Here is a 12395-nt window from a genome sequence, read left to right as displayed (position 1 = left end):
TCACTCTCATATCTTGAGAGTATTTTGTTATGCAATGGTATCTTTACCTTTGTGCATTTTCATTTTGTACATGTGTACCTAATGGTCTAAAAAAGATGTTTATATTTTCCAGTATACTATGAATTATGTTGGAATTCTTTTGATAAATATAGAGAGGACTAGTTATCTGACAGAAATCTATGTATCTATGTATGTATCTCTCTGTGTACCTATATATCTAGCTATGTATCAACATATGTATTTTTTTTATCGATGTAGAGACATACACAAAGAAAAATATTTCTCTCACGGATGTACTACTGTTAAGTACTTTAAGAAAGATAGGTAAATAAGAACATGAACAAAATTTGGTGCAGAAAAAAGAACCTAGTTTTTAAAATAAAGATACAAGAAACAAGAGCCACTTTTAAGTGAACTTTACCTGAAGAAATATTGTGGGTTCCTTTTTCCTTGAGGCTGGGCTGAGCATCTGGTCACAGAGTTTTCTTCAGCCTACTGGAGGGTAGCTGAGGAAGGCTCTGTCCAGAGAACTGGTCACAAGGAAAGCCTCCTGGGCAAGGAGGGAGCCTTCTATCCAGATCCCTCAGCTAAAGGAAGTACAGGACAACCATGCATGCCCTTTCCCTGGTATGAAACAATGGGAGTCTGTGTTCATTCCAGCAGGGAAAGGGAGCCTCAACCTTGTAAAAGGCCAGGTAACTGACCACACTTGGTTAAAATAAAAACAGTCGAGTGTCATAGACCTAGGATTTAATTCACTAAGCTTAATGATAAAAGAAAGACAAAGACAGGGAGCTATGGAGGGAGAAACACAGAGTGCAAGTCACCATCCCAGACTTCTGGGTTTTTAAACTTTCTGGATTTTTAAACCAAGGGTATCTGAATTGCCAGAGCCAGGCCCAGGACACCTCCCAGGGACTGTCTCCAGGGCGGTTTTTGGTATGTATTTCTTCAAAGAGCCAGCTTTTGACACCCTTTGGCTTAGGGTCTGTGCTTTGGAAGTGTCCCTACAAGGAACTATCCTTTTAGCATATTTTGGGGTCTGCTGGGTTGCTGCCAGCAGGAGTACATGCTCAACCTATTTCAGAGTAGGAAGCATCTCCTCCACCTACATACAAAAGCCTACAAAGTATAAACAAATCTCTATTAACCCTAGATAAGGCTATAATGGAAGACCAAATTATGATTCCTCTATATGTGTTAAGATTTCTTTTTATGTGAAAAAAAAAAAAAAAAAAAAAAAAAAAAAACAACAACAGCAGCAATAACAACTAAACAACTGACCATGACCAAAAACAACTTAAAGAGGAAAGGCTTTATTTGATGTAAAGGTTACAGAATATCATGAAGTGAGGTCAGGACAGGAACTTGGAGGCAGCAACTGAAGCAAAAGCCATGGTGGAACACTGGTTTACTTCTCATAGTTTGCTCAATCTGCTTTCTTATGCTACCAGATTTCCATCACAGGTAAGTCCTACAATGGGCTTGGACCTTCAACCCAAATCATTAATCAAGACAATATTCCACAAAGATTCCTACAGGCCAATCTTATATGGGCACTCTCTTAGTTCAAATTCTCTCTTCCCAGACATGTCTAAGTTTGTATCTACTTGATAAAAACCAACAAGCACATCCATCATAGTCTACTTTGAATCAATTGCTTTACTGGGAATATTTATATCGAATAGGCAACTAGTTACTTATAGAAGTGACCTGAAAACAACAGTGTCACTGAAACATCTCACTCCAACATAGATTGAAACCTATATAGATGGAGTTGCTGGATTGTACTGTTCTTTAGATGACTCCAATTAAAAACAAGGCTGTAGAGTAATTACTAGAAGGATGCATTAAAATCATTTGGGAAGAAAATGAGAATTGCAATTGAAATCTCTTTTAAAATCATCTTTCTTTTGTGGTCTAGAAAGAAACATATTAGCCCAGCACCTCCATTGTCCATGAAATTGAAATTCAGTCATGAATTTCAGAGCTGGAAACTGAAAATATGGCATATTCAATGTGTAGAAATGTTTTTGGGTTGACCTGAAGTTATTGCTGTGTGTGCTTATGTGAAAGTTCCAAAAGTGGCAAGCTGCTGTTCAGGTTTCTGGAGGGCTACTTTATGTCTGTTCCTTTAACACCCATATGCAAGGAAGTTAGATGCCAGGCCATCAAACAGAGCCACTACAAGAAAATGTCAAAAATTTCTGTGGAGAAACAGAAAGGTTGTCTCTGTTTCTTTCTTTCTTTTTCTCTCTCTTTTCAGAGCGTTTCTCCCCTTCTGTCTGAGTCATATAATATTTGAGAAAATAAAAACTTACCTTTTCCTCTTCCTTTTTTAAAATGAGCCACTTAGTTATCTGCATAAATTTTTACTCTCCCAATCTCTCTCATATATTACAATAATGGCTTATTTTATGGAATTCTTGAGATGGTATGTAAATCCTTATAATCTTATTTGGACTATTATCATTTTCATTTTATTTTGAGGAAAATGAAATTTGAAAAAACAAAGATTGTTTGCCAAGGAATATATTAGTAAATAGTAAAAGTTGGATTCAGATTGGCTGTGTACTTTTAATCTTGACACTCCCCCTTACTTTTGCTATTGACACAAAGGCAGATTTCAATGCAATTGTGACCCCCCTTTGTACCACTTAGAGTACTATGCTTAGTTCTTACTGTCCCCAAACCTCCATCACACTTAGAATCTTCTCTCTTTTTAATCCTGTCACCCCACTGTTCTCAGATGGGCATTTGCCTCTTCATTTGCTTGCTTGGTGATTTAAAACTCTCTCTTTGCTGTAGGCTTGTGTGATATGTACACACCTGTTTCCATCAGTTCGTAGAGCTTGGATGATTAGAAGCCCCCATAGGTGGAAGTTTTGAAAACTTGGAGACTCAATTTGTAGCCACTGCTCAGGAAGAATGTGGAGACTTGGATTGGTGGCTAGAGCAGTTAAGGGAGAGAGGGAGAGGGAAACAGCTTCTTAGACTGCTAGCAGGTTGTAGAGGGTTTTTTTTTTTTCAACCTTATCTCAGTGGCTACATGGAAATCTGGTATTCATTAGGGATTTTACGTACCATACATCTCTGTCAGGATGACATGAAAACTTATGCATTTCTGCTTATAGACTGCCTGCTTTTGTTTTTTGAAACCAAGTCTTTTCCCACCACTGATTCTGACAATTAATAGCACTGGCTGTGAAGATTGGAGAACACAATTGCAACTGTAGAGTAAATGGGCTTGAGGAGATATAGCAAGCCCAGCCATGTCTTACAACTGTAAGACAAGTTTATAGACTTTTCCATTACTCGCTTATGTCACACATATTGTCCTTTATACTAATCAGACTAAGTCAGACATTGTAAATCTTCGCTGTACCACAGGGGGGAAATCAATAAAAGTTAGGAATTCCCATTTTCTGTGTGATTATCTGAATTTACTTTCTCCTTTATCTCTACCCTGTCCCATCATGCTATACATGGTTTCTATTTTTCCTACTCTCCTACTTTCCTCTGTTTCTCCTAATAAAACTTCTTTCCATATTTTTAAAAGACTTCCTCCATCCCTCTTTGTTTCCTTTCTTCTCTTCTACTGTTATGATGCTCAATAACTCTTAATTGTTCGCCAACTTCAAAGTCTGAGGTTGCCCTGTCTCCACTCCCATGGATCCAAGGCTTTTACTTTGAATGAACCTTATTCTGAAGAATAATTGGCCTCAGCTTTATTGTCCAATGAAGAACTTCTGAGTTTTTGTTGTTTGGTTTGATTTTTTTTTCCTAGCAATGTGTTTGCACTTGTTTCTTGCAGTACTCCTAGGAGGTGAAATCTCTGGAACTTTTTGTGTGACTATGAAAAATCTCCTGACTTTACTCCCTGGGTAGAGAGATACCTATATGCTACACATCCTCTTTTGGAGAGAAGGTGAATATAGAACAATGCCAGGTATTCTGAGCTGTGACACTGTAGGTAGAGCACAAGTTCTCTGGATTTCTTTCAGGAATTTATGGTAAAATGACTGGGTGAGCTCTAGGCCTAGGGTACCTCCACTTATACTCAGAATATCGATGTTAATTAGTTGTTCACTGAGCCAGAGGCTTACCACTTGGCAGACATTCTCTGATAAGAAATTGATCCATAAACAGACATTCATTTGTTATACCTATTTATGGTAGCAACCAGCAGCCTCCTACTCTACTGTGCAACTAATAATAGATTTTTAACTGACAAAACTAAGAGGCTTTGTTTTCATAATATAAGCCATTGCAGATGTGCTTTATAGTTTTAACTGTTACCCCAATACTGAAAGGGCTTCATAGTGGGTGGTGTATTTGTGTGTTTGTGTGTGTGTGTGTGTGTGTGTGTGTGTGTGTGTAAAACAACAACAACTAGAAGAAGTATAAATTTGAGAGAGAATAGGCAAGTATGGATAAAACATAGAGGGAGGAAAGGAGACTGGAGAAATTTTGTATTTACAGCATTCATACATGGAAGTTTTGTGGAAAATAAATGTAAAAATTGGCAATATTTTCAGGTGAACAGTTTGGAACACTTTATTGTTTTGATCATCATTGTTACTGTTTTGAAGGATGATTCTTAGAAGACATTTGCTGTTTTAATCTTGGAAAATGTTCACAATTATCCGTATCTGGGAGCTTTGTGGTTGTTTTAGCATAACAAGGAATGTATTTTCTCACAAAACTCTTGGATGGTGTTGTGGCCATATTGCAAAGGGAGACACTTTTAGTTTGCTCCTGCTGAGGTCCATGGCTTATGACAATTGACAGATAGTACTTCTCAAGATTGAGGATATGCTCAATTGCTTGTTGTACATTATCAGGGAGCCCAGTTATGGTGATATTAGGATTATATGACCCTTTTGGAGGTAGACGTATGTCTACTTGGTATTGATCCATTATTTTATTGATGGTTTTTCCACGAAATCCAATAACATTGCCACGAACTTGATGGTTTAGTGGAATTTCCTTAGAAATTGTTTTTTCAATCTTATGCAACACTCTCATTATTGCATCTCGAGCAGCTAGAGTGTTCTCTTTATAGCCAGTAATAGTGACTTGGTCTTGCAAGTCATGACTTCCTTTCTTTGGAAAATGGACAGTAACATCATGCTCTGTGCAAATCTGAGTAAGAAGCAAACCCTTATGACCGGTGATCTTGGATCGATATTTTGAATCTAGATTGAACACTAGCTTAAAATTTCTTAGTGTTCGATCTTCTATTTCCATTTGTAAAGCCTGTACTCGTTTTTGTAATCTCATCTTGGCTTGTTCCACATTTGCTGCAAGGCCCATAATAGATACAACATCGGAATTTTTTCCAGGTTGTGATATCTCGGTATGAACTTCAAATTCTTTTACTAGTTTACGTAAGCCACTTCCTTTGTGCCCGATGATGTAAGGATGTAGGTGAAGGGGCACGTGGACTTCAGCAGTGACAGGAATTAAAGATGCAAGAGCTTCAGTAGCTGCCTTGCAATTTTCCACTTGGCCTGAGATATATATGGTGTCACATTTTCTTGAGGAATCAGAAGCAAGATCATTACCAGACATTTTCCACTTTTCTTTCCCCTTCTCCTGAATATCTTGATCCATATGTAGGGCTGGTTTTTCTATGTCTGGGAATTTGATTTGAACTTTATAGTCCCTGGCAATTTGCTGGATTCGTGAAGATATTGGTCCCATGATAAAAGGTTGGAACATCTGAGGTATAACATACCGTGTTGTAACTTGGGAGCCCAAAGGCTCAAAAATCACCCGAATGTGTTTCTTTGCTGCCTCAACACAAGGCTTTGCCCCTTTTAGTGTGACTTTTGTATTCTCTTTCCCTGCATAAGAGAATGTTATAATGACACCACCATATTCTTCTGCCATTTCTCTTAAAAGCTGGCCCTTCCTCATGACAAAATAATGGTGAAATCTACGACTTATTAGGATGGAATCCTCCACTACATTCTCTAAGTCTTTAATCAAATCCTCTAGTCGTTTTTTCACTGCTCTAACAGCCTCTTCAGTCCCTGTAATTGTAATGGATTCTTGATCTTTATTCTTAAGGTTAGGGAAAACAATATGTGTCCCAGTCTCTTCACAGATTTTGGAAATATTACCTCCGTTTTTATTCACAAGGAATTGATGATATTGTGATTTGATATGAAGAGTCCCAGAATAATTCTTGGCTTGCTCTTCTGCGAGTTTCAGAAGCTTTGCTTTTGCCTTTTCAACACTTTCGACAGAGCCATTGATAATGACTTTAGGCAGGCCTGACTTGTTTTTAGGAAAATGCAGATAGATCTTCCCACATTCCGCTATGATTGAATTTATCAAACATTCTTTGGGATCAGTCAGATATTTGTATAGATTAGGGGGAATGGAAATTTCCTCCTCTGCAGTATCAGCTATCTCTTGCTGAATTGAAAGTATCCAGGTACGTGCAATTTCACAATTTTCTGGATATCCAGTAATGACAAACTCCTCTGAGTTGCAGTTTTCTGGTGGATAACTAATCTTGGTGTTGGTTGTTTCAGAGATTTTTTTAAGGTTTGAACCTCCTTTTCCAATAATCCTTTTGTGAAGCCTTTTCATCACAGAAACACTTACAGAATAGTTGTTTTCTTTAATATTTTTCAACAAGTTCTCCAAATACTGTGCACATCTTTCTGATTCATATTTTGGCCCTATCAGTTGGACAACATCACTTTTCTCTGCAGGGTGTGGAAAATTCAGGATAACATCAGGGAATTTCTTACAAATTTCACGAACTCTTTCACCTTTCTGCCCAATAAGTATATGGTGAAATTGGTGTTTAATGATTATTTCCTGGCTATGCTCCTCTTCCAAATTATTAGCCAGATCAAGGAGTTCTCTTTTGGCTTGCTGAACACCTAGAGATTCTCCTTCAATTCGAATGGAATACTTTGATTCACTTTCAGGAAACACTGAGATAGATACTTCGTTCTTTTCTGTAATTCTATTTAGGATTTCACCATTATTTCCTGTCAGGTATTTCTGAAATTGACTGTCACTGCTTATCTCAGTACATTCCATTCTATTAGTTAAGTCTTTGACAATGATGTCAAATTTTTCTTGAGCATAATTTACATCATCTATTGGTCCTTTCAGCATAATTTTGTCTTCAGTTGTAAAATGTATTTGAACTTTCGGCACAGTATCTGTTATCTCAGTTATGTTTTCACCTTTCTTACCAATAATAAACCTGTGCAGCCAAGAAGGGGCAGAGATGGAAGAAACAATGTAATCATCATCACTGCAATCGGGTTCATTAAATACCTCCACTGAACTGTCAGGCTCACTGTGTTGTGTCACAGAATCCGACACGCTTTCTGAGAGTGATTGATCTGTTGAATCTCCAGCTCTTTCTAGGATCTCTTTCAACAAACTTCCTCTGAAACCTATGCTATAAGTTTCTTGAAAATTCCTCATCACATCCTCTGTTAGAGTGTTGGTCTTTTCAATCATCTCATTTTCACAACAATCAGTCTCATCCACATGTATTTCATTAATATCTGTTTCTGTCCCTTTGGCACTATATAGTGGAAAAGGGATATGTTCCTCTGTTTCTTGGAAAATGTTGTCACTTGCTTGAAGGTATGGCTCAGCAGTCAGGGGATTACATATTTTCTTCATTTCAAAAGTATGGATATCACCCTTGCTTCTTTTGGCAGATGTAGGTAGGCTTCCACCTGAAGATTTCATCTTTATATGATATGCATTAATAGCATTTATACAGTTGTTTTGATTGTGTGGACTTCTGATCTGAGTATTTACTTCATCTTCTTGTTCCAAATGTTGTGCTTTATCTCCAGTCTGGTCTAGAAAAAAGCAATGTTCTTGTTTGGACATGAGAGTTAAAGGTAAATCTTGTTCTTGACACCATTTAAAAATTTCATTCTCAGCTTTTATGACAGCTTCTGGATTGCCAAACACTATTATATAGAGTCCTTGATCTTTGACAAAAGATGATTCTAAGTTGACACCAGTATTTTCCATGGTATATGCATAGAATTTTGCTAGTGTACCTTCACCTAATTGAATCAAATAATTTTCTTCTTCTAATAGTACATGAAAAACCTGAGTGAGGGTTGAAACTTCCTTAGCCTGAAGAATATTAGTGCTTGATAGTGCTGCATGTTCTTCAGGATTTTCTGAACAATTTGTTTCCTCTGGGTGTTCAGTGACTTTATCTTCATATGTGGACATATCACCCATATCATTTGTAAAATTAGCATGATTTCCTTTTCGAACAGACTTGTTTTGGTGTGGAGTAGATTTTATTTTGGAATTCATTGTTGATATTTGAGTAGATTCAATCCAGATGTGTGGCAGAAAAAATGTCAACAGCAAAAACACAAATACTTCCTGTAGCTGCCTTCTTGCATATTACTGTGTGGGAAGAATGAACACTTTAAGTATATCCTTCCTTTCTAAATTAATATATAGACCCAAGACAATAAAATTATATTCTTATGGTTGTACACTTTTATTTTACAAAAACTTCAAAAATTTATCTATTCATCTATCCTATCATCCTATGAGTACATGAATGACTTAGATTATGAGGAAAAAGCAAACACTTTTTCCAACTCAGAATTATTTTTTACCACTACCCCACCCAAACAACACTGTTGAGCACCTATAATTCTTTGAAAAAAGTAAAGTCTTTAAGGGTATTGCATTTTCTAGGATTTGCGTTTTTATTTAATTAAGTTTAATTGGGCAATAACTTACAAATTCACATATTTAATGTATACAATTAAATGTTTGTTTGCTTGTTTTAGTAAACTTAGAATTCCATACAACTCAGCTTTACCAGATATCCATCACCAAACATAGATCACTAAACCTCACTTGAAGACAAACACCATTTCTACCATCACACTCAGGCAAAGAAAATATTTTAATCTGTATACATACCTGATTTGGATATTTTATAAAAAATAGTATGGCCTGCAGATCCAATTAAACCTCAATTCCTTATTGGAGTAAAACTTTGTTGAGATTCATCCACGTTAAAACAACAACAACAAAAAATTCCTTCTGATTACTGAACCAGCCTACTTCTGCTTAAATTGATCATAAATATCTTTCTGACTTAAATTCCTTCCCTAGGACCACTCCCTCTGCCAGAATTTTACATAAAACAATTTTATATTACTACCTGCTGTGTCAAACTCAGGGACAATTCTTCTCTCCAAAATTTTCCCCTATGTGATTTAATTTAGACTTATAACTTCAAATATCACCAACATTGATGCCAAATGAATAATCTTAGACTTGAACTGCAAAGACTCAGTAACTACTCAGTGTTACCTTTGTCCTTTGAAAAAGTATCCAATACATTTTTAATTGTATCCACATGTTTTCTATTGTACTATTCTTGTTATGTATTTTTATTTATTAAGAATTTTCAGGAAGCTGGAGAGATGGCTCAGTGGTTAAGAGTATGTACTTCACTTGCATCAGACCTGAGTTTGATTCCCACACTAATTCTAACAGGTCACAACTCCCTGTAACTACAACTTCAGGGTATCTGAGACCTTTCTCTGGAACCCTGGGGCACATGCACTCCCATGTGTACATACTCACACACAGACATACATATATACAAATAATTAAAAATAAGATATATCTTTATTAAAAAAGAGAGGAGGATGGGTCTGACAAGCAAGCAGGCATATGCCCCTAGGCTTATTTTTCTCCCACTGCCTAAAAACAAACTAAGAGCCAAAAGTGATGGCCTTTTGGTGTGTGTGTGTGTGTGTGTGTGTGTTCTCTTTTTTTGAATTTTTTATTAATTTATTCTTGTTACATATCAATGGTTATCCCATCCCTTGTATCCTCCCATTCTTCCCTTTCTCCCATTTTCCCCTTATTCCCCTCCCTTATGACTGTTCCTGGGGATTTCCTCCCCCTGTACGTCCCCTGGAGGAGGGACCTGGCGGCACTCAGAGGAAGGATAGCAAGTTACCAAGAAGAGACTCGATACCCTGTGATGGCCTTTTTTATGCCAGGCTTGAACAGCACATAAGCAGAAAGAATCCTCCAGGTGTGCCAATATGGCCAGACACACACTCCCAAGATACATTCCGTGGACACACTGTGTGTATTTTTAGCCTATCATCTTTTCAGTTAAAGGGCCAATCAACACAGCTACAAACCCTGCAATGCAACAATGATGGGCAGTTTCCCTGCTGCAACTACAGTGTAACTGCTCCAAAATATTGAATTTTCTTTTTTCTTCATTTAATTTTTGCTTAAATGTTCTTTGTTTTCACTAATAGCAGAAATATCCTCTCAAAAGTAAAATAACTTATCTTAAACCTTACAAGGCACTTTGGACCTAAACACCCAAATAAATAACTAAATAAATATCAGCTGAGGCTTAAAGCAAATTGGCTCTAATGGAAAGAAATTACAAGAGACCACGATGGCTTGCTTGTGTCCAAAGTGCAATTGTATTTTGGTTGTTTTGCTTTCTAAAAATTATAGTTATGCTCTACGTTTTTACTCTTAAAAGTGGTACTTTATTTTAATATTATAAAATCACAGAATTATGATTGGTAAAGGGTGCCAATATTTTAATCTACTTTTAAACTTCCATATAAGCATGCTATCATAAATAGGCTTGCTTCTGATATAAATCATCCTAATTGAAAGCTTGTATTTTTAAATTGTGACATTTAATTAAAATACAATATAATTAATATGTTATTTTCATATAAAATTGCCACAAAATGTAAATGGAAGGTATATTTTGTCCTCTAATTTTATTTTTATTATTTGGGAGTGGTAAGACAATTTACTTAAAACAACTTATTTTACACAGGTCACATAGTATATATTTTCTTAGTTATCATAAGCAGGTAGGATAAATGGTGCTTTATTGACTTCAAACATTATAAATAAGAAGAGCAACTCAGCTACTAAGAAGCACAACATTTTGGAAAAGACTACTGAATTAAATCAGATTATAAACTCTAAGAATGCTGCATTGAGGAAGAGATTTTCTCTAATTCATTAGAAAGCAAAAACCTGCGGATTCTTTCAAAGTTAATAAAAATTAGATTTAACCAGTAAAGACCTCTTGAAAATTTTGGCTGGAGACATGAAGAAAAAAATCCAGGACTGCCCACTTGATGGGTCCTCGACCAGGACTGAGTTTACTTTATACCCCAATTCCATTTCTACTATCCCCAGCTCTTTTCTCTGCTTTCCTTAGGAAATATAGGTGACTACAGGTGGATGCCTTTAGGAGACCTCCATATAGGGAGGTTGTATACGTTGGGGATGCCCAATTGAAGCCACCATTTGTGGTAGAACTATGCTCACTCACCAAACTTAAAATTCATATCAGTATTCCATCAGTTATCAGTGAGGTGAATGATGGTCATTGATAAGCTCTACCCTTATAGCTATACTAAATACTCTTTAGACTACCTGCATATCTCTAGCCAGTTTATCCCATGGTCTTTACCCATGTTACAATTCTTCAAGATAAACTCAGAAGGCATTATAAGCCACCATTTTCTGTCTATAATACATCAAATATACAGCTGAATACCTTACCCTAAGCACCCATCCAATGCCTCTCAAAGTCTCTTCTGCACGTCACTCTCCTGACCACTATTGGCAGCTGTTCCCATTAGCATCTTTCTTCGTGAATCTGGTGGACCTTTTCCCACATGAAAGTTAGAAGACATTCCTCTCTTTGATCTATCCACTCCTCTTTTCCCTTGTAGGGCCCTCCTCAAGATTTCGACCTATAAGATCTTGTAACATCACTGTCATCAAGCCAAAATGTATTCAGCCCCCTGCTCTTCTCTGCTGCAATAACACTACTGGTTCCTGCATTAATGCCCCACCCCCTTGTCCAGGTTTCTGTATCCCTATAATGATCACTCCCCAGATTTATCTCCATGAGCCTGAAGAACTCACTTTACAACTGAGAGAAGACGTAAGAAAAGGAGAGATCCTCATCCCTGTGCTCAATGGACTGGATCTCATTGTCTTACTGGGTACCATGGGAGGTGGGGGAGCATCCCTCCTTAATACACACTATCTGGCCAGTGACCTCCAGGACAAGCTTGACCAGATGATATCTTCCACCGTGGACAGTTTCAAGTCCCTTTAAGGACAGAGCACTTCCCCAGCAAAGGTTATTCTCCAAAACTGGATAGCTCTGGACTTACTTACTGATGAGTGGGGGTAGGGAGGCTTGCATTGTGTGGGGGAGGAATGCTGCTTCTATATAAATGAATCTGGGCTAGTGAAAAAAGACATACCAATGGTCAGAAATCTCCTATCAAACTATGCTCCAAACACCCCTACCTCATGGTAATCAAACCCTCTGGTAACTT

At 37.1% G+C, this 12395-nt stretch overlaps 1 protein-coding gene across 1 annotated transcript; it reads right to left on the bottom strand.

Annotated features, from left to right (window-relative positions):
- Nucleotides 1–4578: 4578 nt before the first annotated feature.
- LOC127185332 (vigilin-like) lies at nt 4579–8325 on the bottom strand. Its single transcript, XM_051141831.1, has one exon. The coding sequence runs from the start codon at nt 8323–8325 to the stop codon at nt 4579–4581; it is 3747 nt and encodes a 1248-aa protein (XP_050997788.1).
- Nucleotides 8326–12395: the final 4070 nt, after the last annotated feature.

This window comes from Acomys russatus, chromosome X, assembly GCF_903995435.1.
Source record: "Acomys russatus chromosome X, mAcoRus1.1, whole genome shotgun sequence".
In the NCBI taxonomy this organism is placed as follows: Eukaryota; Metazoa; Chordata; class Mammalia; order Rodentia; family Muridae; genus Acomys; species Acomys russatus.
This window is presented reverse-complemented; position numbering and strand designations above follow the sequence as displayed.